The sequence below is a fragment of the Macrobrachium nipponense genome, chromosome 29 (assembly GCF_015104395.2).
Source record: "Macrobrachium nipponense isolate FS-2020 chromosome 29, ASM1510439v2, whole genome shotgun sequence".
In the NCBI taxonomy this organism is placed as follows: Eukaryota; Metazoa; Arthropoda; class Malacostraca; order Decapoda; family Palaemonidae; genus Macrobrachium; species Macrobrachium nipponense.
Genome location: NC_061092.1, coordinates 9,584,965 through 9,610,345, shown reverse-complemented (window position 1 = coordinate 9,610,345; position 25,381 = coordinate 9,584,965). Strand labels below are relative to the sequence as shown.

Sequence of the window (25,381 nt, the reverse complement as noted above, 5' to 3'; positions counted from 1 at the left end):
TGGGGAGAGACGAAAAAGAAGAAGAAGCAATAAAGAGAAGAAGAAAAAGAAGAAGCAAGTGGCTTGGGGAGGGTGGGAAGAACGAAAAGAAGCAAGAAGAAGAATTAAGAAGGAAGAAGGAAGAAGAAGAAGAAGCAGTGGCTGAGGGTGAGACGAAAAAAGAAGAAGAAGAAGAAGAATAAGAGAAGAGAAGAAGAAGAAGAAGAAGAAGAAGAAGAAGCAGTGGCTGAGGGTGAGAGGACGAAAAAGAAGAGAAGAAGAAAGAAGAAGAAGAAGAAGAAGAAGGGAAGAGGAACGAAAAAGAAGAAGAAGAATAAGAAGAAAGAAGAAAGAAGGAAGCAGTGGGCTGAATGGTGAAGAAGAACGAAAAAGGGAAGAAGAAGAAAAAGAAAGAAGAAGAAGAAGAAGAAGAAGGAAGAAGAAGAAGAAGCCGTGGCTGAGGGGTGAGAAGCGAAAAGAAGAAGAAGAAGAAGAAGAAGAAGAAGAAGAAGAAGTAAGAAGAAGAAGCAGTGGTGGGGTGGAGAGCCCGAAAAAGAAGAAGAGAAGAAGAAGAAGAGAAGAGAAGCAGAAGCAGTGGCTGAAAAAGGGTGGAAGAAGAACGAAAAAGAAAAGAAGAAGGAAGAAGAAGAAGAAGAAGAAGAAGAAGAAGCAGTGGTGACGGGTGAAGGGACGAAAAGAGAAGAAGAATAGAAGAAGAAGAAGAAGAAGCAGTGGCTGAAAAAAGGTGAAGAAGCAACGAACAACAGAAGAAGAAGAAGAATAAGAAGAAGAAGAAGAAGACGAAGAAGCAAGTGGCCTGAAGGTGAGAGAACGAAAAAGGGGAAGAAGAAGAAAGATGAATAAGAAGAAGAAGGAAGAAAGAAGAAGAAGAAGAAGAAGAAGAAGCAGGCTGAGGGTGAGAGACGAAAAAGAAGAAGGAAGAGAAGAAGAAGAAGAAGAAGAAGAAGAAGAAGAAGAAGAAGCAGTGGCTGAGGGTGAGAGACGAAAAAGAAGAAGAAGAATAGGGGGGGGGGTGGGGGGGAAAAAGGAAATTTTTTTTTTAAAAAGGAAGAAGAAGCAAGTGGCCTGAAGGGTGAAGAAGAACGAAAAATGAAGAAGAAAGAAAAGAATAAGAAGAAGAGAAAAGAGGAAGCAGTTGCTGAAGGTGCGAGACGAAAAAGGAAGAAGAAGAAGAGAAGAAGAAGAAGAAGAAGAAGAAGAAAGAAGGAGAGGGAAGCAGTGGTCTGAGGGGGTGAAGAGACGAAAACGAAGAAGAAAAAGAAGAAGAAGAAGAAGAAGAAGAAGAAGCAGTGGCTGAGGATAAGAGACGAAAAAAAAGAAAAAGAAGAAGAAGAAGAAGAAGAAGAAGAAGAAGAAGCAGTGGCTGAGGGTGGAGAGACGGAAAAAGAAGAAGCAAGAATAAGGGAAGAATAAGATAGAAGAAGCAGAAAAATGGCTAAGGGTGAAGAGACGAAAAAGAAGTAAGAAGAATAAGAAGAAGAAGCAAGAGGGAAGAGTGGCTGAGGGTGAGAGGACGAAAAGGAAGAAGAAGAAGGAAGAAGAAGCAAGAAGAAGAAGAAGAATAAGAAGAAGAAGAGAGGAAGCAGTGGCTGAGGAGAGGTGAGAGACGAAACGAAGAGAAAAAAGAAGAAGAAAAAAGAGAAGAAGAAGAAGAAGAAGAAAGCAGTGCTGAGGATAGAGAGACGAAAAAAAAGAAAAGAAGAAGAGAAGATAAGAAGACGAAGAGAAGCAGTGGCCATGAGTCCAACCTCTATACCCCCTGAGTGTGAGAGACGAAAAAGAAGAAGAAGAAGAAGAAAAAGAAGAAGAAGAAAGAAGCAGTGGCTGAGGGTGAGAGACGAAAAAGAAGAAGAAGAAGAAGAAGAAGAAGAGGAAGGCAGTGGCTGAGGGGTGAGAGACGAAAAAAGAAGAAGAAGAATAAGAGAAGAAGAAGAAGAAGAAAAAGCAGTGCTGAGGGGAGATAGACGAAAAAGAAGAAGAATAAGAAGAGAAGAAGAGGAAGAGTGTGAGGGGAGAGACGAAAAGAAGAAGAGAGAGAGAGAGAAGAAAAAGAAGAAGAGAAAGCAAGTGGCTGCGGGTGAGAGACGAAAAGAGAAGAAGAAGAATAAGAAGAAGAAGAAGAAGCAGGGTCTGGAGGGTGAGGAGACGAAAAAGAAGAAGAAGAAGATGGAATAAGAAGAAGAAGAAAGAAGAAGAAGCAGGGGCTGAGGGTGAGAGACGAAAAAAGTAAGAAGACGAATAAGAAGAAGAAGAAGAGAAGAAGAAGAAGAAGAGAAGAAGAAGAAGCAGTGGCTGAGGGTGAGAGTACGAAAAAGAAGAAGAAGAATAAAGAAGAAGAAGAAGAAGAAGCAGGGCTGAGGGTGAGAGAAATAAAAAAGAAGAAGAAGAGAAGAGAAGAAGAAGAAGAAGCAAGCAGTGGTCGAGGGTGAGAGACGAAAAAAGAAGAGAGAAGAAGAAGAAGAAGAGAGAAGAAGCAGTGGCTGAGGGTGAGAGACGAAAAAGAAGAAGACGAAATAAGAAAGAAAGACAGAAGAGAAGCAGGGCTGAGGGTTGATGGAGACCCCCCGCAAAGAAGAAGAAGAAGAAGAAGAAGAAGAAGAAGAAGCAGTGGCTGAGGGTGAGAGAAGAAGAAGAAGAAGAAGAAGAAGAAGAAGAGAAGAGAAGAAGCAAGGGGCTGAGGAGTGAGAGACGAAAAGAAAGAAGAAGAGGAATAAGAGAAGAAGAAGAAGAAGAAGACAGAAGAAGAAGCAGTGGACGAGGGTGAGAGACGAAAAGAGAAGAAGAATAATGAAGAAGAAGAAGAGGAAGCAGTGGCGAGTGTGAGAGACGAAAAAGAAGAAGAAGAAGAAGAAGAAGAAGAAGAAGAAGCAGTGGCTGAGGGTGAGAGACGAAAAAGAAGAAGAAGAAGAAGAAGAAGCAGTGGCTGAGGGTGAGAGACGAAAAAGAGAAGAAGAAGAAGAGAAGAAGAAGCAGTGGCTGAGGGTGAGAGACGAAAAAGAAGAAGAAGAAGAATAAGAAGAAGAAGAAGAAGAAGCAGTGGCTGAGGGTGAGAGACGAAAAAGAAGAAGAAGAATAAGAAGAAGAAGAGAAGAAGCAGTGCGAGGGGAGAGACGAAAAAGAAGAGAAAGAAGAAGATGAAGAAGAAGAGAAGAAGAAGAAGAAAGAGAAGAAAGCAGTGGCTTTGAGGTGATAGGCACGAATAATAAGGAGACGAAGAAGAGAAGAAGAAGACGCAGGTGGCTTTCGGACGTGAGAGACGAAAAAGAAGAAGAAGAAGAAGAAGAAGAAGAAGAAGAAGAAGCAGTGGCTGAGGGTGAGAGACGAAAAAGAAGAAGAAGAAGAAGAAGAAGAAGAAGAAGAAGAAGAAGAAGAAGCAGTGGCTGAGGGTGAGAGACGAAAAAGAAGAAGAAGAAGAAGAAGAAGAAGAAGAAGCAGTGGCTGAGGGTGAGAGACGAAAAAGAAGAAGAAGAAGAATAAGAAGAAGAAGAAGAAGAAGCAGTGGCTGAGGGTGAGAGACGAAAAAGAAGAAGAAGAATAAGAAGAAGAAGAAGAAGAAGCAGTGGCTGAGGGTGAGAGCCCCCCCCCGTCAAAAGAAGAGAAGAAGAAGAAGAAGAAGAAGAAGAAGAAGCAGTGGCTGAGGGTGAGAGACGAAAAAGAAGAGAAGAAGAAGAAGAAGAAGAAGAAGAAGAAGCAGTGGCTGAGGGTGAGAGACGAAAAAGAAGAAGAAGAAGAAGAAGAAGAAGAAGAAGAAGAAGAAGAAGAAGAAGAAAGCAGTGGCTGAGGGTGAGAGACGAAAAAGAAGAAGAAGAAGAAGAAGAAGAAGAAGAAGAAGAAGAAGCAGTGGCTGAGGGTGAGAGACGAAAAAGAAGAAGAAGAAGAAGAAGAAGAAGAAGCAGTGGCTGAGGGTGAGAGACGAAAAAGAAGAAGAAGAATGAAGAAGAAGACGGAAGAAGAGAAGTAAGAAGCAGTGGCTGAGGGTGAGAGGACGAAAAAAGAAGAAGAAGAAGAAGAAGAAGCAGTGGCTTGCGGTTGAGAGACGAAAAGAAGAAGAAGAAGAAGAAGAAGAAAGAAGAAGAAGAAGAACAAGAACAAGAGATAGGGGCTGAGGGCGTGAAGAGAAGAAGAAGAAGAAGGCAGGGCTGAAGGTGAGATACGGAAACAGAAGAAGATGATGAAGAAGAGAAGCATGGCCTGAGGGTGAGAGGACGACAAAAAAGAAAAAAGAAGAAGAAGAAGAAGAAGAAGAAGACGCAGCAGTGGCTGAGGGTAGAGACGAAAAGAAGACGAGAGAAGCAGGGCTGAGGTTTGAGGACGACAAGGAAGAGAATAAGAAGAAGAAGAAGAGAGAAGAAGAAAGAAGAAGAAGAAGCAGTGGCCTGAGGATAAGAGACGAAAAAAAGAAAAAGAAGAAGAAGAAGAAGAAGAAGAAGAGAAGCAGGGCTGAGGGTGAGAGGACGAAAAAGACGAAGAAGAAGAAGAAGAAGAAGAAGCACGTGGTGAGGGTGAGAGACGAAAAAGAAGAAGTAGAAGAAGAAGGAAGAATAAGAGACGAAGAGAAGAATAAGAAGAAGAAGAAGAAGAAGCAGTGCTGAGGGTGAGAGGACGAAAAAAGAAGAAAAGAAGACAGAAGAAAGACGAAGAAGAAGAGGAAGAAGAAGAAGCAGTGGCTGAGGCGTGAGAGACGAAAAAAGAAGAGAAGAATAAGAAGAAGAGAAGCAGTGGCTGAGGGTGAGAGACGAAAAGAAGAAAAGAATAAGAAGAAGAAGACAGAAGAAAGCAGTGGTGAGGGTGAGAGACGAAAAAGAAGAGAAGAATAGAAGAAGAAGAAGAAGAAGCAAGTGGCTGATGGCTGAGAGACGAAAAAGAAGAAGAAGAAGAAGAAGAAAGAAGAAGAAGCAGTGGCTGAGGGTGAGAGACGAAAAAAGAAGAAGAAGAAGAAGAAGAAGAAGAAGAAGAAGAAGCAGTGCTGAGGGTGAGAGACGAAAAAGAAGAAGAAGGATAAGAGAAGAAGAAGAAGAAGAGAAGAAGAAGAAGCAGTGCTGAGGGTGCGAGACGAAAAAGAAGAAGGAAGAATAAAGAAGAAGAAGAAGAAGAAGAAGCAAGTGGCTGAGGGTGAGAGGACGAAAAAGAAGAGAAGAAGAAGGATAAAGAAGAAGAAGAAGAAGAAGAAGAAGCAGTGGCTGAGGGTGAGAGACGAAAAAGAAGAAGAAGAAGAAGAATAAGAAGAAGAAGAAGAAGAAGAAGAAGAAGAAGAAGCAGTGGCTGAGGGTGAGAGACGAAAAAGAAGAAGAAGAAGAAGAAGAAGAAGAAGAGAATGAAGAAGAAGAAGCAGTGTGAGGGGAGAGACGAACAAGAAGAAGAAGAATAAGAAGAATAAGAAGAAGAAGCAGTGGCTGAGGGGTTAGGAGACGGAAAAGAAGAAGAAAGAATAAGAAGAAGAAGAAGAGGAAGAAGTGGCTGAGGGGAGAGACGAAAGGAAGAAGAAGAAGAAGAAGAAGAAGAGAAGAAGAAGAAGAAGAGGAAGCAGTGGCTACTGAGGGTGAGAGACGAAACGAAGAAGAAAAAAAGAAGCACGAAAAAGAAGAAGAAAAAAGAAGAAGAAGAAGCAGTGTGAGAGTAAGAGACGAAAAAAAGAAAAAAGAAGAAGAAGAAGAAGAAGCAGGGCTGAGGGTGAGAGACGAAAAAGAAGAAGAGAATAAGAAGAATAAGAAGGAAGAAGCAGGTGGCTGAGGGTGTGGCTATGACGAAAAAGAAGAAGCAGAATAAGAAAAGAAGAAGAGGAAGCAGTGGCTGAGGGTGAGAGACGAAAAGCGGAGAAGAAGAAGAAGAAGAAGAAGAGAAGAAGAAGAGAAGAAGAAGAATAAGAAGAAGAAAGAAGAGGAGCAGTGGTGAGGTGAGAGACGAAAACGAAGAAGAAAAAGAAGAAGAAAAGCAGAAGAAGAAGAAGAAGAAGCAGGGTAGGATAAGAGACGAAAAAAAGAAAAAAGAGAAGAAGAAGAAGAAGAAGAAGAAGAGAAATAAGCAGTGGCTGAGGTGAGAGACGAAAAAGAAGGAAGAAGAAATAAGAAGAAGAAGCAAGAAGAAGAAGGAAGAAGAAGAATTCGTGGCTCTGAGGGTGAGGAGGACGAAAAAGAAGAAGGGAAGAATAAAGAAGGGAATAAGAAGAAAGAAAGAAGCAGTGCTGAGGGTGGGAGGAGGGGGGGGGACGAAAAAAGAAGGGGGGAAAAGAAGAATAAGAAGAAAGGAAAAGGAAGAAGAAGGGCATTGGGGCTGGGGTTTGGGAGAGACGAAAAGAAGAAGGAAGGAAGAATAAAAGAAGAAGAAGAAGGAAGAAAGCAAGTGCTGAGGGTTGAGAGGACGAAAAAGAAAAAAGAAAGAAAGAAGAAGAAGAAAGGAAGAAAAGTGGTAAGAAGAAGGAAAAAGAAAGAAGGGAAGAAGAAAAGTCAGTGGGCTGGGGAGGGGTCAAAGAAGGGGAAGGAAAAAAGAAGGGGAAGGAAAGGGGAAGAACAGGAAGGGAAGAAAGAACGGAAAAAGAAGAAGAAGAAGGCAAGTGGCTTTGAGGGGTGGAAGAAGGTGAACGAAAAAGAAGGATAGAGAGAAAAAGAAAAGAAGAAGAAAAAGAAGGGAAGGGAAGAAGAAGGGAAGAAGAAGGAAGTGGGGCGAGGGGAGAAAGGGGGGACGAAAAAGAAAAAGAAGAAGAAAGAAGAAGAAAAGAAAGAAGGGGAAGGAACAGTGGCGGTGGGGTGTAGTGGAAGAAGGAACGAAAAAGAAGAAAGAAGAAGGAACATAAGTGAGAGTAAAAAGGAAGAAAAAGGAACGAAGAAGCAGTGGGAATGAGGGTGAGAGGGGACGAAAAAAAGAAGAAAGAAGGGAAGTATGGAATAAAGAAGCAGAAGAAGAAGGAAAAGGGAAGAAAGGAAAAGAAGAAAAGCAGTGGGCTGAGGGGTGAGAGACGGAAAGAAAAGGAAAGGAAGAAGAAAAGAAGGAAGAAGGAAGGAAGGGAAAGAGAAGAAAAAAAGAAAAAGAAGGTAGGAAGCCAGTTAGGCTGAGGGTGAGAGACGAAAAAAGGGAAGGAAGGAAGAATAACAAAAAGAAAAGGAATAAGAAGGAAGAAAAAGGGCCAAAAAGGTGGGTGGGGGGTGAAGAAGGGAAGGAAAAAAGAAGAAGGAAGGAATAAGAAGAAGTAAGAAGAAGAAGCAAGTGCTGAAGGTGAAGAAGAAACGAAAAAAGAAGAAGAAGAAGATAAGAAGAAGAAGAAGAAGAACGAGAAAGCAGTGGCTGAGGGTGAGAGGACGAAAAAGAAAGAAGAAGAAGAATGAATAAGAAGAAGAAGAGAAGAAGAAGAAGAAGAAGAAGCAGTGGCTGAGGGTGAGAGACGAAAAAGAGAAGAAGAAGAAGGAGAAGAAGAAGAGAAGAAGAAGAAGAAGAAGAAGCAGTTTGGCTGAGGGGTGAGAGACGGAAAAAGAAGAAGAAGAAGAATAAGAAGAATAAGAACGGAAGAAGCAGTGGCTGCGGGTGTCTGAAGAAGAACGAAAAAGAAGAAGAGAATAAAGAAGAAGAAGAAGAGGAAGCAGGGCTGAAGGGTGAAGAAGAACGAAAGGAAGAAGAAGAAGAAGAAGAAGAAGAAGAAGAAGAAGAAGAAGAAGAGGGAAGCAGTGGCTGAAGGGAGTGACGAGACGAAAAAAACGAAGAAAAAGAAAAAGAAGAAGAAAAAGAAGAAGAAGAATTGTTAATTTTAGAATATGAGCCGCAAGTGGCTGAAGGAATAAGAGACGAAAAAAACCTGGTAAAAAAAGAAGAAGAAGAAGAAGAAGAGAGAAGAAGAAGCAGTGGCTGAGGGTGAGAGCCCTCCCCCCAAGAAGAAAGAAGAATAAGAAGAATAAGAAGAAGAAGCAGTGGCTAAAAGGGTGAGAAGAACGAAGAAAAGAAGAAGAAGAATAAGAAAGAAGAAGAAAGAGGGAAAAGCAGGTGGGGGCTGAAGGGTGAGAGACGAAAAGGAAAAGAAGAAGAAGAAGAAGAAGAATCCTCCGGTAAAAGAGAAGACAAGAGAAGCAGTGGCTGAGGCGTGGAGAGACGAAACGCAGAAGAAAAAGAAGACGAAAAAGAAGAGAAGAGAAGAGAAGAAGCAGTGGCTGAGATAAAGAACGAAAAAAAAAGGAAAAAGAAGAAGAAGAAGAAGAAGAAGAAGAAGCAAGAAGCATTGGCTGAGGTGAAGAAGAACGAAAAAGAAGAAGAGGAGAAGAAAAAATAAGAAGAAGAAGCAAGTGATGGAGGATGGAGGACGAAAAAGAAGAAGAAGAAGAAGAAGAAGAAGAGGACGCGTGGCTGAGGGTGAGAGACGAAAAAGAACGAAGAAGAAGAAGAAAAGAAGAAAAGAAGCAGTGGCTGAAGGGTGAAGAAGAACGAAAGAAAAGAAGAAAAAGAAGAGGAAAGCAGTGGCTGAGGGTGAGGAGAACGAAAAAAGAAGGAAGAATAAGAAGAAGAAAGAAGGAAGTGAAGCAGTGGCTGAGGGTTGAGAGACGAAAAAAGAAGAAGAAATAAGCGAAGAAGAAGAAGAGAAGCAGTGGCTGAAAAAGGGTGAAGAACGAAACAGGAAGAAAAAGAATAAGAAAGAAGAAGAAGAAGAAGAAAAAGCAGTGGCTGAAGGGTGAAGAAGAAAAACGAAAAAGAAGAAAAAGAAGAATAAGAAGCCAGAAGAAGAAGCAGTGGCTGCGGGTGAGGAGAAACGAAAAAGAAAGTAAGAGTGAAATAAGAAGAAGAAGAAGAGAAGAAGAAGCATGGCTGAAAAAGGGTGAAGAAGAACGAAAAGAGAAGAAGAAGAAGAAGAGAAGAAGAAGAAGAAGAAGAAGCAGTGGCCTGAAGGTGAAGAAGAACGAAAAAGAAAGGAAGAAGAATAAGAAGAAGAAGAAGAAGAAGCAGTGGCTTGAGGGTGAGGAGACGAAAAGAAGAAGAGAAGAAGACAAGAAGAAATAACCGAAGAAGAAAGCAGTGGCTGGGTGTGAAAAAAGAAGAAACGAAAAAGAAGAAGAAGAAGAAAGTAAGAAGAAGAAGCAAGTGGCTGAAGGGTGAAGAAGACGAAAAAGAAGAAAAAGAAGAATAAGGAAGAAGAAGAAGAGGAAGCAGTGGCTGAGGGTGAGAGGACGAAAAAGAAGAAAGAAGAATAAAAGAAGAAGAAGAAGAAGAAGCAAGTGGCTGAAGGGGTGAAGAAGAACAAAAAAGAAGAAGAAGAAGAAGAAGAAGAAGAAGAAGAAGAAGAAGAAAGAAGAAGCCAGTGGCTGAGGGTGAGAGACGAAAAAGGAAAAAAGAAGAAGAAAGAAAAGAAGAAGTAAGTGGCAAATGAAGGGTGAAGAAGAACGAAAAAAAGAAGAGAAGAATAGAAGAAAGAAGACAGAGGAAGCAGTGGCTGGGTGAGGGAGACCGAAAAAGAAAGAAAGAAGAAAAAGAAGAAGAAGAAGAAAGAAGCAGTGGCTGAAGGGTGAGAAGAAAAACGAAGAAGTAAGAAGAAGAAGGAAGAAGAAGAAGGAAAGAAAGAGCAGTTGCTGAGGGTTTGAGAGACGTGAAGAAGGAAGAAGAAAGAAGAAGAAGAAGCAGTGGGCTGAAAAAGGTGAAGAAGAACGAAAAAGAAGAAGAAGAAGAATAAGAAGAAAGAAGAAGAAGACAGTGGCTGATGTGTAAGACGAAAGTTAAGGGAAGAAGAAGAGAAGAAGAATTAAGAAGAATTAGAGGAAGGAAAAAGAAGGAAGCAAGTGGCTGGGGTGAAGATAACGAAAACGAAGAGAAAAAGAAGAGGAAAGACTAAAGAAGCAGAAGAAGAAGAAGCAGTGGTGCTGAAGGGATAAGGACGAAAAAAAGAAAAATAAGAAAGAAGAAGAAGAAAAGAAGAAGAAGCGTGCCTGAAAAAGGGTGAAGAGAACGCAAAAAGAATAAGAAGCTAGAAGAATAAGAAGGAATAAGCGTTGGTCTAATTGGTGAGAGACGGAAAAGGGCAGAGAGAAATAAGAATAGAATAAGGAAGGAATGAGTGGCTGGGTGAAAGGAAGAACGAAGAAAGGAAGAAGAAGAAGAATTAAGAAGAAGAATAATAAAGAAGAATAAGAAGAAGAAGGAAGAAGAAGCAGTTTTGGCTGAGGGTGAGAGACGAAAATCGAAGAAGAAAAAGAAGAAGCAAAGAAAGAAATGTAGAGAAGAGAAGCAGTGGCTGAGGTAATAATACGAAAAAAAAGAAAAGATAATAGCAAAAGAAGAGAATAATGAAGAAGAAGAAAAAACGGAGAAAAGAAAAAGGAAGTTGGCTGAGGTGAGAGACGCCAAAAAAGAAAAAGATAAAAAAGAAGGAAGAAGAATAATAAGCAGTGGCTGAGTGGTGGAGAGAGAAGACGAAAAAAGAAGAAGAAGAAGAAAGAAAAATAAAAGAAGAATAAAAAATCCAGTGGCTGAGGTGAGAGACGAAAAGAAGAAGAAGATAAGAAGAAGAAGAAGGAAGGCAGTGCTGAGGGTGAGAGACGAAAAAGGAAGAAGAAGAAGAATGAAGAAGAAGAAGAAGAAAAGAAAAAAGCAGTGGCTGAGGGTGAAGAAACGAAAAGAAGAAGAATAAGAAGAAGAAGGAGGAAGAAGAAAGCAGTGGTTGAGGGTGAGAGACGAAAAAGAGAAGAAATTAATAAGAAGACGAAAAAAAAAAAAAGAGAAGAGCAGTGGCTGGGGGAGAAGAAGAAAAGAGGAGAAGGAAGCAAGAAATAAGAAGAAGAAAAGAAGCAGTGGCTGAGGGTGAGAGACGAAAAAGAAAAGAAAAATTAAATAAGAAGAAGAAGAAGAAGAAGAAGCAGTGGCTGAGGGTGAGAGACGAAAAAGAAGAAGAAGAATAATAAGAAGAAAGAAGAAGAAGGAAGCAAGTGGGTGAAAAAAGTGAAGAGCAGGGGAAAAAGAAGAAGAAAAAGAATAAGACAAGAAGAAGAAGAAGAAGAAGCAGTGCTGAGGGTGATAAGAACGAAAAAGAAGAAGAAGGAAAAGAAGAAGAAGAAGAAGAAAGAAGAAGCAGGTGCTGAGGTGAGAAGAAGGAAAAAAGAAGAAGAAGAAGAATGTGTAGGAAAAGAAGAAATAGAAGAAGAAGAAGAAGAAGAAGAAGGCAGTGGCTGTGGAAAAAGAGACGAAAAAGAAGAAGAAGAAATAAGGAAGAAGAAGAAGAAGGAAGCAGTGGCTAAGAAGAAGTAAGAAGAAGAAAAAGAAGAAGAAGAAGAAGAAAGAAGAAGCCGTGGAAGGGAAGAAGCAGTGGCGAGGGTGAGAGAGAGAAGAAAGAAGAAGAAGAAGAAGCAGCTGAGGGTGAGAGCCCCCCCTGTCCTAAGAAAGAAGAGAAGAAGAAGAAGAAGCAGTGGCTGAGGGTAGAGAACGAAAAAAGAAGAAGAAGAAGAACCTAAAGAGAAGATAGAAGAAAACAGTGGCTGAGGGTGAGAGACGAAAAAGAAGAAGAAGAAGAAGAAGAAGAAGAAGCAGTGGCTGAGGGGGAGAGACGAAAAAGAAGAAGAAGAAGAAGAAGAATTAAAGAAGAAAGAAGAAAAAGAAAAGAAGAAGAAAGAAAGAAGCAGTGGCTGAGGGTGAGAGACGAAAAAGAAGAAGAAGAATAAGAAGAAGAAGAAGAAGAAGCAGTGGCTGAGGGTGAGAGACGAAAAAGAAGAAGAAGAAGAAGAAGAAGAAGAAGAGAAGAAGCAAGTGGCGAGGGTGGTGTGAGAAGAACGAAAAAAGAAGGAAGGAAGAAAAAGAAGAAGAAAGAAGAAGAAGAAGAAGAAGAAGAAGAAGAAGCAGTGGCTGAGGGTGAGAGACGAAAAAAAAGAAGAAGAAGAAAGAAGAAGAAGAAGAAGAAGAAGCAGTTGGCTTTTGAGGGTGAGAGACAAAAAGAAAAAGAAGAAGAAGATAAGAAGAAGAAGAAGAAGAGCAAGTGGCTGGGGAAAAGTGAGAGAAAACGAAGAAGAATAAAGAAGAGAAGAAGAAGAAGCAGTGGCTGAGGGTGAGAGACGAAAAAAAGAAAGCAAGAAGAAGAAGAAGAAGAAGAAGAAAAAAAAAAATTCCTTGAACCAAAAAACAAAAAAGAAGAAGAAGCAGTGGCTGAGGGTGAGAGACGAAAAATAAGAAGAAGAAGAAGAGAAGAAGAAGAAGAGAAGAAGCAGTGGCTGAGGGTGAGAGACGAAAAAGAAGAAGAAGAAAGAAGAAGAAGAAGAAGAAGAAGAAGAAGAAGAAGAAGAAGCAGTGGCTGAGGGAGAGACGAAAAAGAGTAAGAAGAAGAAGAAAGAAGGAAGAACGAAGAAGCAGTGGAACTGAGGGGAAGAGACGAAAAAGAGAAGAAGAAGAAGAAGAAGAAGAAGAAGAAGCAGTGGCTGAGGGTGAGAGACGAAAAAGAAGAAGAAGAAGAAGAAGAAGAAGAAGAAGAAGCAGTGGCTGAGGGTGAGAGACGAAAAAGAAGAAGAAGAAGAAGAAGCAGTGGCTGAGGGTGAGAGACGAAAAAGAAGAAGTGAAGAAGAACGAAGAGAAGAAGAAGAAGAACAAGAACAAGAAGAAGTGGCTGAGGGTGAGAGAAGAAGAAGAAGAAGCAGTGGCTGAAGGTGAGAGACGAAAACGAAGAAGATGATGAAGAAGAAGAAGCAGTGGCTGAGGGTGAGAGACGAAAAAAAAAGAAAAAAGAAGAAGAAGAAGAAGAAGAAGAAGAAGCAGTGGCTGAGGGTAAGAGACGAAAAAGAAGAAGAAGAAGAAGCAGTGGCTGAAAGGGTGAGAGTGACGAAAAGGAAGAAGAATAAGAATAAGAAAAGAAGAAGAAGAACGAAAGAAGAAGAAGGAAGAAAAGCAAGTGGATGAGGATAAAGAGACGAAAAAAAAGAAAAAAGAAGAAGAAGAAGAAGCAAAAAATGGCTGAAAAGGGGAGAGAACGAAAAAGAAGAAGAAGAAGAAGAAGAAGAAGAATGCAGTGGCTGAGGGTGAGGGAGACGAAAAAAGCGAAGAAGAAGAAGAAGAAGAAGAAAAGGAAGGAAGAAGAAGCAGTGGTGAGGGTGAGAGACGAAAAAAGAAGAAAAAGGAAGAAGAAGAAGAAGAAGAAGAAGAAGAAGAAGAAGAAGAAGCAGTGGCTGAGGGTGAGAGACGAAAAAGAAGAAGAAGAATAAGAAGAAGAAAGAAGCCAGTGGCTGAAAAGGGTGAAGAAGAACGAAAAAGAAGAAGAAGAATAAGAGAAGAAGAACGAAGAAGCAGTGTGCTGAAGGGTGAAGAAGACGAAAAACAAGAAGAAGAAGAAAAGAAGAAGAAGAAGAAGAAGGCAGTGGCTGATGGGTGAAGAAGACGAAAAAAGAAGAAAAAGAAGAAGAAGAAGAAGAAGAAGCAAGAAGAAGAAAGAAGAAGCAGTGGGGGACTGAGGGTGAGAACGAAAAAGAAGAAGGAAGAAGAAGAAGGAGAAGAAGAAGAAGCAGTGGCTGAAAAAGGGTGAAAGAAGAACGGAAAAAGAAGAAGAAGAAAAGAAGAAGAAGAAGAAGAAGCAAGAAGAAGCGAAGCAGTGGCTGAAGGGGTGAAGAAGAACGAAAAAGGGGAAGAAGAAGAATAAGAAGAAGAAGAAGAAGAAGAAGCAGTGGCTGAGGGTGAGAGACGAAAAAGAAGAAGAAGAAGAATAAGAAGAAGAAGAAGAAGAAGAAGAAGCAGTGGCTGAGGGTGAGAGACGAAAAAGAAGAAGAAGAAGATGAATAAGAAGAAGAAGAAGAAGAAGAAGAAGAAGAAGAAGCAGGCTGGAGGGTGAGGGAGCCGAAAAAGAAGAAAGAAGAAGAAGCAAGAAGAAGAAGAAGGAAGAAGAAGAAAGAAGAAGAAGAAAGAAGCAGTGGATGAGGGATGAGAGCGAAAAAAGAAGAAGAAGAAATAAGAAGAATAAGAAGAAGAAGCAAGGTGGCTGAGGGTGGAGAGGACCCGAAAAAGAAGAAGAAGAATAAGAAGAAGAAGAAGAGGAAGCAGTGGCTGAGGGTGAGAGACGAAAAGGAAGAAGAAGAAGAAGAAGAAGAAGAAGAAGAAGAAGAAGAAGAGGAAGCAGTGGCTGAGGGTGAGAGACGAAAACGAAGAAGAAAAAGAAGAAGAAAAAGAAGAAGAAGAAGAAGAAGAAGAAGCAGTGGCTGAGGATAAGAGACGAAAAAAAAGAAAAAGAAGAAGAAGAAGAGAAAGCAGGGCTGAAGGGTGAAGAAGAACGAAAAAGAAGAAGAGAAATAAGAAGAATAAGAGAAGAAGAAGCAGTGGCGAGGGTGAGGGAGACGAAAAGAAGAGAAGAATAAGAAAAAGAAGAAGAGGAAGCAGTGGCTGAAAAAGGGTGAAGAGAAGAAAAGACGAAGAAGAAGAAGAAGAAGAAGAAGAAGAAGAAGAAGATAAGAAGAAGAAGAAGAAGGAAGCCAAGTGGCTGAGGGTGGAGAGACGAAAAGAAGAAGAAAAAGAAAGAAGAAAAAGAAGAAGAGACGAGAAGAAGCAGTGCTTGAAGGGATAAGAGACCCGAAAAAAAAGAAAAGAAGAAGAAGAAGAAGAAGAAGAAGAAGAAGAAGCAGTGGCTGAGGGTGAGAGACGAAAAAGAAGAAGAAGAATAAGAAGAAGAAGAAGAAGAAGAAGAGAGAAGAAGAAGCAGTGGTGAAGGGTGAAGGAACAGAAAAAGAAGAAGAAGAAGAAGAGAAGAAGAGGCAAGCAAGTGGCTGAGGGTGGAGATGACGAAAAGAAGGAAGAGAATAAGGGAAGAAGAAGAAGAAGAAGAAAAAGAAGTGGCTGAGGGTGAGAGACGAAAAAGAAGAAGAATAAGAAAAGAAGAAGAAGAGGAGCAGTGGCTGAAGGGTGAAGAAGAACGAAAAAGAAGAGAAGAATAACGAAGAAGAAAGAAGAAGAAGAAAAAGCAGTGGCTGAGGGTGAGAGACGAAAAAGAAGAAGAAGAATAAGAAGAAGAAGAAGAAGCAGTGGCTGAGGGTGAGAGACGAAAAAGAAGAAGAAGAAGAATGAATAAGAAGAAGAAGAAGAAGAAGAAAGAAGAAGCAGTGGCTGAGGGTTGAGAGACGAAAAAAAGAATGAAGAAGAATAAGAAGGAAGAAGAAGAAGAAGAAGAAGAAAAGAAGCACGTGTGAAGGGGAAGAAGACGAAAAAGAAGAAGAAGAATAAGAAGAGAAGAAGAAGAAGCAGTGGCTGAGTGGTGAGAGCGAAAAAGGGAAGAAGAAGAAGAAGAAGAAGAAGCAGTGGATGAGGGTGGAGAGGACGAAAAAAGAAGAAAGGAAGAAGAATAAGAAGAAGAAGAAGAAGAAGAAGAAGCAAGTGGCTGAAGGGTGAGAAGCCGAAAAAGAAGAAGAAGGAAAGATGAATAAGAAGAAGAAGAAGAAGAAGAAGAAGAAGAAGAAGCAGGGTGGCTGGAGGGTGAGGAGACGAAAAGAAGCGAAGAAGAATAAGAAGAAGAAGAAGAAGAAGAAGAAGCCCCAAGAAGAAGAAGGAAAGCAGTGGCTTGAGGGTGAGAGGACCCCCCCGAAAAAAGAAGAAGAAGAATAAGAAGAATAAGAAGAAGAAGCCCCCCCAGTGCTGAAAAAGGGTGAGAGACGAAAAAAAGAAGAAAAACGAATAAGAAGAAGAAAGAAGAAGGAAAAAGCAAGTGGCTGAAGGGTGAAGGAAGACGAAAAAAAGGAAGAAGAAGAAGAGAAGAAGAAGAGAAGGAAGAAGAAGAAGCAGTGGATGATGGGTGAGAGACGAAAACAGAAAAGAAAAAGAAGAAGAAAAAAGAGAAGAGAAGAAGAAGAAGAAAGAGTGGCTGAGGATAAGAGACGAAAAAAAAGAAAAAAAGAAGAACGAAAGAAGAAGAGTGGCTGTGAGGGTGAAGAAGACGAAAAAGAAGAAGAAGAAAAGAAGAATAAGGAAGAAGAAGCAGTGGGCTTGAGGGTGAGAGACGAAAACGAAAAAGAAGAAGCAATAAGAAGAAGAAGAAGAGGAAGCAGTTGGCTGAAGGGTGAAGAAGACGAAAAGGAGAAGAAGAAGAGAAGAAGAGAAGAAGCAGAATAAGAAGAAGAAGAGAAGCAGTGGGCTGAGGGTGAGAGACGGGAAAATGAAGAAGAAAAAGAAGAAAAAGAAAAAGAAGAAGAAGAAGAAGAAGGCAGTGGCTGAGGAAAAATAAGAAGAACGAAAAAAAGGAAAAGAAGAAGAAGAAGAAGAAGAGAAGAAAAGAAGCAGGGTGGCTGAGGGTGAGAGACGAAAAAGAAGAAGAAGAATAAAAGGAATAAGAAGAAGAAGAGAAGAAGAGAAGACGAAGCAAGTGGCTGAAAGGGTGAGAAGAAACGAAAAAGAAGAAGAAGAAGAAGAAGAAATAAGAAGGAAGCAGTGGCTGAAGGGTGAGAGACGAAAAAGGAAGAATAAGAATAAGAAGAAGAAGAAGAAGAAGAAAAAAGCAGTGGTCGCCTGAGGGTGAAGAGACGAAAAAAGAAGAAGAATAGAAGAAGAAGAAGATGAAGCAGTGGTGAAGGGTGAAGAAAAAGAACGAAAGAAAAAGAAGAAGAATAAGAAGAAGAAGAAGAAGAAGAAGAAAAAGCAGTTGGCGAGGGGTGAGGAGGACAAAAGAAGAAGAATAACGAAGGGAAGAAGAAGAAGCATGGCTGAAAAAAAAAAGGGTGAAAAAAAGGAACGAAAAAGAAGAAGACGAAAGAATGAATAAGAAAGAAGAAGAAGAAGAGAAGAAGAAGCAGTGGTGAGGTAGAGGGACGAAAAAGAAGAAGAAGAATAAGAAGAAGAAGAAGAAGACGAAAAAGTCAAGAAGAAGCAAGTGGCTGAAGGGTGAAGAAGAACGAAAAAGAAGCAGAAGAAATAAGAAGAAGAAGAAGAAGAAGCAGTGGCTGAGGGTGAGAGACCGAAAAAAGAAGAAGAAGAAGAAGGAAAGAAGAAGAAAGGAAAGAAGAAGAAGACAGTGGCTTGAGGGTGAGAGACGAAAAAGAAGAAGAAGAAGAAGAAGCAGTGGCTGAAAAGGAGGAAGAAGAAACGAAAAAGAAGAAAGAAGAATAAGAAGAAGGAAGAAGAATGGAAAGCAAAAAAGTGGCTGAGGGTGGAGAGGACGAAAAAGAAGAAGAAGAAGATAAGAAGGAAGAAGAAGAAGAAGCAGTTGCTAGATGGGTGAGAACGAAAAAAAGAAGAAGAATAAGAAGCGAAGAAGAAGACAGGAAGCAAGTGGCTGAGGGTGAGAGACGAAAAAGAAGAAAGAAGAAAGAAGCAGTGGCTGCGGGTGAGAAGAACGAAAAAGAGAAGAAGAATAAGAAGAAGGAAAAAAGAAGAGGACGCGAGTGCTGAGGGTGAGAGACGAAAAAGAAGGAAGAAAGAATAATAAGAAGGAAAGAAGAAGAAGCAGTGGCTGAGGGTGAAGAGAGAAAAGAAGAGAAGAAGAATAAGAAGAAGAAGAAGAAGAAGCAGTGGCTGAGGGTGAGAGACGAAAAAGAAGAAGAAGAATAAGAAGAAGAAGAAGAAGAAGCAGTGGCTGAGGGTGAGAGACGAAAAAGAAGAAGAAGAAGAAGAGAAGAAGAAGAAGCAGTGGATGAGGGTGAGAGACCGAAAAAGAAGAAGAAGAAGATGCAATTAAGAAGAAGAAGAAAGAAGGAAGAAGAAGAAGAAGCAGTGGCCTGGGAGGGAGAGAGACGAAAAAGAAGAAGAAGAAGAAGAAGAAGAAGAAGAAGAAGAAGAAGAAGAAGCAGTGGCTGAGGGTGAGAGACGAAAAAGAAGAAGAAGAATAAGAAGAAGAAGAAGAAGAAGCAGTGGCTGAGGGTGAGAGACGAAAAGAAGGAAGAAGGAATAGAAGAAGAAGAAGAGGAAGAGTGGCTGAAGGGTGAAGAAGAACGAAAAGGAAGAAGAAGAAGAAAAAGAAGAAGAAGAAGAAGAAGAAGAAGAAGAAGAAGAGGAAGCAGTGGCTGAGGGTGAGAGACGAAAAACGAAAAACGAAAGAAAAAGAAGAAGAAAAGAGAAGAGAAGAAGAAGAAGAAGCAGTGGCTGAAGGAATAAGAAGGAACGAAAAAAAAGAAAAAGAAGAAGAAGAAAGGAAGAAGCAGGTTGGCTGAGGGTTGAGCAGGACGAAAAAGAAGAAGAAGAATAAGAAGAATAAGAAGAAGAAGGCAGTGGCGAGGGTGGAGGACGAAAAAGAAAGAAGAAGAATAAGAAGAAGAAGAACAGAAGGAAGCCAGTGGCTGAGGGGTGAGAGGACGAAAAAAGAAGAAGAAGAAGAATTAAGAAGAAGAAAAGAAGAAGAATAAGAAGGAAGAGAAGAGGAACGCAGTGGCTGAGGGTGAGAGACGAAAAACGAAGAAGAAAAAGAAGAAGAAAAAGAAGGAAGAAAGAAGAAGAAGCGTGGCTGGAAGGATAAGAAGAACGAAAAAAAAGAACAAAGAAGAAGAAGAAGAAGAAGAAGAAGGAAGAAGAAGAAGCAGGGCTGGGAGGGTGAGGGAGACGAAAAAGAAAGAAGAAGAATAAGAAGAAGAAGGAAGAAAAAGAAAGGAAGAAGGAAGAAGCAGTGGCTGAAGGGTGAAGCTCCCCTGAAAAAGAAGAAGAAGAAAGAAGAAGGAAGAAAGAAGGAAGCAGTGGCTGAGGGTGAGAGACGAAAAAGAAGAAGAAGAATAAGAAGAAGAAGAAGAAGAGAAAAAGCAGTGTCTGAAGGGGAATGGGAAGACGAAAAAGAAGAAGAATAAGGAAGAAGAAAGAAGAGAAGCAGTGGCTGAGGGTGAAGAGACGAAAAAGAAGAAGAAGAATAAGAAGAAGAAGAAGAAGGAAGAAAAAGCAGTGGCTTTGAGGGTGAGAGACGAAAAAGGAAGAAGAAGAATAAGAAGAAGAAGAAGAATAAGTGGCGAAGGGTGAAGGAGGAACGAAAAAGGAAGAAGAAGAAGAATGAAAGGAAGAAGAAGAAGAAGAAGAAGAAGAAGAAGCAGTGGCTGAGGGTGAGAGCGAAAGAAGAGAAAGAATAGAAGAAGAAGAAGAAGAAGAAGAAAAAGAAGCAGTGGCTGAAGGGGTGAAGAAAAAAGAACGAAAAAGAAAAAGAAGAAGCTAAGAAGAAGAAGAAGAAGAAGCAGTGGCTGAGGGTGAGAGACGAAAACGAAGAAGAAGGAAGAAGAAGAGAAGAAGAAGAAGAAGCAGTGGCTGAAGGTTGAGAGGACGAAAAATAAGAAAAAAAAGAAAAAGAAGAATAAAAGAAGAAGAAGAGAAGAAAGCAAGAAGCAGTGGCTGAGGGTGAGAGACGAAAAAGACGAAGAAGAATAAAAGAAGAAGAAAAGAAGAAGCAAAAGCAGTGGCTGAGGGGTGAGAGACGAAAAACGAAGCAAGAAGAAAGATGAATAACAGAAAGAAGAAGAAGCGAAGAGCCAGTGGCTGAGGGTGAGAGGACGAAAAAAAAATAAGAAAGAATAATGACTAAGAAGAAGAAGAAGAAGAAGAAGAAAGAAGCAGTGGCTGCGTGGTGGAAGGAGACTAAAAGAAAAGGAATAAGAATAAGAATAATAAGAAAAGAAGAAGAAGGAAGAAAAAGAAGCAGTGGCTGAGGGTGAAGACGAAACGAAAAAGGAAGAACGAAGAATAAGAAGAAGAAGCAAGGAAGAAAACGCAGTGCTGAGGGTGAGAGAACGAAAAGAAGAAGAAGAAGAAGAAGAAGAAGAAGAGTGGCTGAGGGTGAGAGGACGAAAAAGAAGAAAGAAGAAGAATAGAAGAAGAAAAGAAAGGAAGAAGAAGCATTGGCTGAAGGGTGAGAGACGAAAAAGAAAGAAGAAGAATAATAAGAATAAGAAGAAGAAGAAGCAGTGGCTGAAGTGTGAAGAAACGAACGGCAAAAGTGGTAGGACGGGGAAGAAGAACGAAAAAAGAAGAAGAAGGAAGAATAAGAAGCAAGTTGGCTTGAAGGGTGAAGAAGAACTAAAAAGAAGAAGAAGAAGAATCAGGGTGGCTGAATGGGTGAGAGACGAAAAAGAAGAAGAATGAATAAGAAAGAATAAGGTGAAGAAGGAAGCAGTGGCTGAGGGTGTGAAGAGACGAAAAAGAAGAAGAAGAATAAGAATAAGCAGAAGAAGGAAAGCAGTGGCTGGAGGGTGAAGTAGACGAAAAGGACGAAGAAGAAATAAGAAGAAGAAGAAGAAGAAGAAGCGGAAAGTAGGGCTGAGGGTGAGAGAACGAAAACGAAGAAGAAAAAGGAAAGAAGAAAAAGAAGAAGAAAAGAAGCGTGGCTGCAGGGTTGGCTGAGACTAAAACGAAGAACGAAAAAAAAGAAAGAAAGAATAAGAAGAAGAAGCAAGAAAGCAGTGGCTGAGGGTGAGAGACGAAAAAGAAGAAAAGAAGAATAAGAAGAATAGGAAGAAGAAGCAGTGGGCTCGAGGGTGAGAGAACGAAAAATAAAGAAGAACAGAAGAATAAAAAAGAAGAAGAAGAAAGAAGAAGCAGTGGCTGAGGGTGAAGAAGGAAGAAGAAGAAGTGAAGAAGAAGAAGAATAAGGAAGAAGCAGTGGCTGAGGGGTGAGAGACGCAAAAGTAAGAAGAAGAATAATAAGGAAAAGAAGAAAAGAATAAAAGAATGAAGAAGACGCAGTGGCTTGAGGGTGCAGAGACGAAAGGAAGGAATAACGAAAAGAAGAAGAAGAAGAAGAAGAAGAAGAAAGAAGAAGCAGTGGTCTGAGGGTGAGAAGACGAAAAAAAGGAAGAAGAAGACGAAGAAGAAGAAGAAGAAAAAAAAGAAGAAGAATAAGAAGCAGTTGCTGATGGGTTGAGAGACGAAAAAGAAAAGAAGAGAAGAAAGAATAAGAACAAGAATGAATCAGTGGCTGAGGGTAGAAGAGACGAAAAAGAAGTAAGTAAGAATAATAATGAAGAAGCAAGAAGAAGCAAGGCAGTGGGACTTGAGGTGAGAGACCGAAAAAGAAGAAGAAGAATAAGAAAGAAGAAGAAGAAGAACAGTGGCCTGAGGGTGAGAGACGAAAAAGAAGGAACGAACGAAGAAGAAGAAGAATAAGAAGAAGCAATGGCTTGATGGGTGAGAAGACGAAAAAGAAAAGAAGAAAAGAAGAAGAAGAAGAAGAAAAGAACGGCAACCAGAAGGCAGTGGCTGAGGGTTGATAGCGAAAAAGAACGAAAAAAAGAAGGAAGCAAGAAGAAGAAGAAAAGAAGAAGAAGAATAAGAACAGTGGCTGGTGGGTGAGAGACGAAAAAGAAGAAGAAGAAAAAAGAAGAAGAAGAAGAAGAAGCAGTGGCTGCGGGTGAGAGACGAAAAAGAAAAGAAGAAGAAGAAAGCAAGAAGAAGAAGAAGAATCAGTGGCTGAGGTGAGAGACGAAAAAGAAGAAGAAGAAGAAGAAAACGAAGAATAATAAGAAGCAGTTGGCTGAGGGTGAGAGATCGAAAAAGAAGAAGAATAAGAAGAAGAGGAAGAAGAAGCAAGAAGCAGTGGCTGCGGGTGAGAGACCGAAAAAGCGAAGAAGAAGAAGCAAGAAAAGAAGAAGAAAAAGCAGTGGCTGAGGGTGAGAGACGAAAAAGAAAAGAATAAAAGAAGAAGAAGAAGAAGAAGAAGCAGTTGGCTGAGGGTTGAGAGAAACGAAAAAGAAGAAGAAAAGAAGCGAAGCAGTGGCTGAAGGTGAGAGACGAAAAAGAAGAAGTAAGAAGAAGAAAAAGAAGAACGAAAAGCAGTGGCTGAGGTTGGAAAGAGACGAAAAAGAAGAAGAATAAGAAGAAGAAGAAAAGAACGCGTGGCTGAGGGTGAGAGACTAAAAAATAAGAAGAAGAAAAGAAAAGAAAAAAAAAAAAAAAAAAAGGGAAAAAAAAAAAAAAAAAGAAGAAGAAGAAGAAAAGAAGCAAGTTGGCTGAGGGTGAGAGACGAAGAAAAGAAGAAGAAGAAAAGAATAAGAAGAAGAAGCAGTGGCTGAGGGTGAGAGACGAAAAACAGAATAAGAAGAAGAAAGACGAAGAAGAAGAAGGAAGCAGTGGCTGATGGTTGAGGAGACGAAAAAAAAAAAAAAAAAATAATGAAGAAGAAAGAAGAAGAAGAAAGAAGAGGAAGCAATGGTCTGCGAGTGAGAGACGAAAAAGGAAGAAAAGAAGAATAAGAAGAAGAAGAAGAAGAAGAAGAAGCAGTGGCTGAGGGGTTAGGAGACGAAAAATGAAGAAGAATTAAGTACGAATAAGAATAAGCAAGTGTGGCCTGAGGGGGTGAAGAAGACGAAAAAGAAGCAAGAAGAATAATAAGAAGAAGAAGAGGAAGCAGTGGCTGAGGGGTGAGAGACGAAAAAGAAAGAAGAAGAAGAAGAAGAAAGAATAAAGAAGAAGAGAAAGAATAAAGCAAGAAGAAGAAGCGTGGCTTGAGGGTGAGAAGACGAAAAAGAAAGAAGATAATAAACAAGAAGAAGAAGCCAGTTGACTGAGGGTGAGGCGAAACGAAAAAGAAGAAGAAGAATAAGAAGAAGAAGAAAAGAAGAAGCAGTGGCTGCGGGTGATAAGACGAAAAAAGAAGAAGAAGAAAATAAAAATAAGAAAAGAAGAGGAAGCAGTTACTGGATGGGTGAGAGAACTAAAAAGAAGAAGAAGAAATAAGAAGAGGGAAGGCAGTGGTCTGATGGGTGAGCGAACCGAAAAAGAAGAAAGCAAGAAGAAGAAGAAGAAGAAGGAAAAGAAAGAAAAGATAAGAAGCAGTGGCTGAGGGTAGGTAGAACGAAAACAGAAGAAGAAGAAGAAGATGAAGAAGCAGCGGCTGAGGGTGAGAGACGAAAAAGAAGAAGAAGAAGAAGAAGAAGAAAAGAAGAAGAAGCAGTGGCTGAGGGTGAGAGACGAAAAAGAAGAAGAAGAAGAAGAAGAAGAAGAAGAAGAAGAAGAAGAAGAAGCAGTGGCTGAGGGTGAGAGACGAAAAAGAAGAAGAAGAAGAAGAAGAAGAAGAAGAGGAAGCAGTTACTGAGGGTGAGAGACGAAAAAGAAGAAGAAGAATAAGAAGAGGAAGCAGTGGCTGAGGGTGAGAGACGAAAAAGAAGAAGAAGAAGAAGAAGAAGAAGAAGAAGAAGCAGTGGAGCTGGAGGGTGTGAGACGAAAAAGAAGAAGAAGAAGAAGAAGAAGAAGAAGAAGAAGAAGCAGTGGCTGAGGGTGAGAGACGAAAAAGAAGAAGAAGAAGAAGAAGAAGAAGCAGTGGCTGAGGGTGAGAGACGAAAAAGAAGAAGAAGAAGAGAAGAAAGAAGAAGAAGAAGAAGCAGTGGCTGAGGGTGAGAGACGAAAAAGAAGAAGAAGAATAAGAAGAAGAAGAAGAGGAAGCAGTTACTGAGGGTGAGAGACGAAAAAGAAGAAGAAGAATAAGAAGAGGAAGCAGTGGCTGAGGGTGAGAGACGAAAAAGAAGAAGAATAAGAAGAAGAAGAAGAAGAAGCAGTGGCTGAGGGTGAGAGACGAAAAAGAAGAAGAAGAATAAGAAGAAGCAGTGGTGAAGGGGTGAGAGACCGAAAAAGAAGAAGAAGAATAGAAGAAGAAGAAGAAGAAGAAGTAGCCATCTTGCTTGGTGAGTCGTACCCGCGTGAAGTCAGATTAATCAACAGATATCACAAGTTTAACATACGACTAGAATTTGAGAAATATCTAGAAGTGTTCGTGAACTATCGGTGATAAGATTAGTGTGAAAATAGTAGGATAAAGCGTCTTCTAAGTTAGTTTTATCAAGTGTAATACTATAAATCAGAACAAGATGGCAGTAAGTTCCAACTGCGGGAAGAGGTGGCGTAATTTGGCGTGTTTAGCAGATTCGCAATACGATGAGGTAGCAGGAAGGGAACTGGCATTTCTCATCTATGAAATCAGCAACAGTCCTAACCAAAAAGATACAAAAAGCATTCATAGATATATTAGAAGGATATAATCCTACAAACTGGAACAAATCTAATGAAAACATCTTGAAAATAATTGAAGAAGTTCCAAATAAAATCCAAGTGGTCAAGAGACTCATAAAGAAAATATACATAAACCAACATATTCCGACAAAGAAAATGAATAAGGTGAATCTTGTGAATATCCTAATTGATGCAATTAGGAAAAAGAATGCCAAAAGCATGCAAACTGTGTAAGGTTTGGTATAGCATAGTCAATCCACAAAACCTAATCAGAAAATGTGCTGCATGCAACATTCCGACCCATCCACAGTGTGCTGAGGTAATACAAGATTTGAGAAAAGATACAAGAATTTTTTGTTCAACATGTCTATCATGGATAGACAATGTTATTAAATCAAGATTGAATGTACAAATAGTTGAGGATGAAGAAGAAGAGAAGAGGAAGAAGAAAGAAGAAAAAGAAGAAGAGGAAAACGGAAGAGAAGTAAACAAAAATGAAATGACAGAAAAAAAAATAGGAAAACAAAGAACAGATAAAAGTATGGATGCAGAGATACTCATTGATACTACATATGAGGCAATAAAGCAGCATACCTACGAAGAAATAAATTACGATATGACAACAGAAAAGCAAATCGCCGAAGAGGCTCTACCCAGATCTATACAATGACGGGAAAGAGGAAAAAAATAGACAAGAAACAAAATCTGCAACCTTTTGAAAAGAGGGAATTGCAGATTTGGAGAAAGATGTTACTACAAACATCCTAAGATATGTCAAACTATGAAATATATGGTAAATGTGCATACTTAGATGGATATGGGGATGAGTTGCAGAGATCTGCATCCAAAAATATGTAAAAACCTAAAAGAAGGAAAAGGATGTAAGTTCGACAAAAAATGCAAATATATGCACCCTGTAGCCATGAATCATAATCAAATAAATAACCAACCAAGTAATAAAATCCAAAATAAGAAAGAAACAAATAAAGAGAGAAATCAAGAATATCAGGTAAAAGAGAAAAGCAAACCACCAATGAGATATTGCAGAGTGTCAGCAAAAATTTCAAAGCATCAGCTCCGAAATTCTACTCAAGAGATAATAACTGTATTTATTATGCAAGAGGATATTGCAGAAACAAGGAGAAAATTGCAGATTCAGACACAAAAGTGGAATAATTATGATGAGGAAGATCAAATATTATGGAAAAGTTGGATTTTTTAATGTCAGAATTTCTGGAAATGAAAAAAAGAACAACATACCAGAACAGGAAAGAGACATGGGAAAAATATCCTTATTACTACCAGTATTAAATAAGAAGGAGAAAACACGCAAACCATCATAGTGATGAATGCGCAGGGTTTAGTTACGAGTAACTCAAAAGAAAAATAGAGTACTTAGAAGAACTAACCCAAAATGAAAAGAAAAATAGTATAAATGAATATAAGTGAAACCTGGTATTCCCAAGAGACTGGGAATGATGATCAAATAAAAGGGTTCCAAACTTATAGATCAGATAGAAAAAATAGGAATCAAGGGGAACCGCAATATATGGGAAAGACAAAAAACAAG

The 25,381-nt window shown here is 39.9% G+C and overlaps 3 protein-coding genes and 1 pseudogene across 4 annotated transcripts in view; 3 read left to right on the top strand and 1 right to left on the bottom strand.

Annotated features, from left to right (window-relative positions):
• LOC135206014 (DNA ligase 1-like) overlaps nucleotides 1-7,663 on the top strand; it is a 26,510-nt gene extending 18,847 nt beyond the window's left edge. The window contains 10 exon segments of the mRNA XM_064237184.1: nucleotides 922-974; nucleotides 1,307-1,359; nucleotides 1,620-1,662; nucleotides 3,321-3,376; nucleotides 3,695-3,770; nucleotides 3,809-3,840; nucleotides 4,916-4,963; nucleotides 5,072-5,112; nucleotides 5,823-6,033; nucleotides 7,456-7,663. Of these exon segments, the coding sequence (XP_064093254.1) occupies nucleotides 922-974; nucleotides 1,307-1,359; nucleotides 1,620-1,662; nucleotides 3,321-3,376; nucleotides 3,695-3,770; nucleotides 3,809-3,840; nucleotides 4,916-4,963; nucleotides 5,072-5,112; nucleotides 5,823-6,033; nucleotides 7,456-7,663 (821 nt within the window).
• The window catches only part of LOC135206105 (cholesterol 7-desaturase nvd-like), a 271,484-nt gene that overhangs the window by 114,211 nt on the left and 131,892 nt on the right, over nucleotides 1-25,381 (bottom strand). The gene's annotated exons all lie outside the window — the stretch shown is intronic.
• On the top strand, nucleotides 8,275-11,208 carry LOC135206013 (uncharacterized). The gene is made up of 3 exons (XM_064237183.1): nucleotides 8,275-8,392; nucleotides 8,594-8,929; nucleotides 10,838-11,208. The coding sequence occupies exons 1-3, from the start codon at nucleotides 8,275-8,277 to the stop codon at nucleotides 11,206-11,208; spliced, it is 825 nt and encodes a 274-aa protein (XP_064093253.1).
• On the top strand, nucleotides 12,613-21,804 carry LOC135206012 (nucleolar protein 58-like; annotated as a pseudogene).

What these genes read in the sequence shown, in the direction of transcription:
- LOC135206013 (XM_064237183.1), top strand. Translation starts at nt 8,275, where the DNA reads ATGGAGGACGAAAAAGAAGAAGAAGAAGAAGAAGAAGAAGAGGACGCG. An exon ending in AAAGAAGCAGTGGCTGAAGG is followed by an intron (nt 8,393 to 8,593) that starts GTGAAGAAGAAC and finishes AGAACGAAACAG; the next exon opens with GAAGAAAAAGAATAAGAAAG. An exon ending in GAAGAAGCAGTGGCTTGAGG is followed by an intron (nt 8,930 to 10,837) that starts GTGAGGAGACGA and finishes GCTGAGGGTGAG; the next exon opens with AGACGAAAAAGAAGAAGAAG.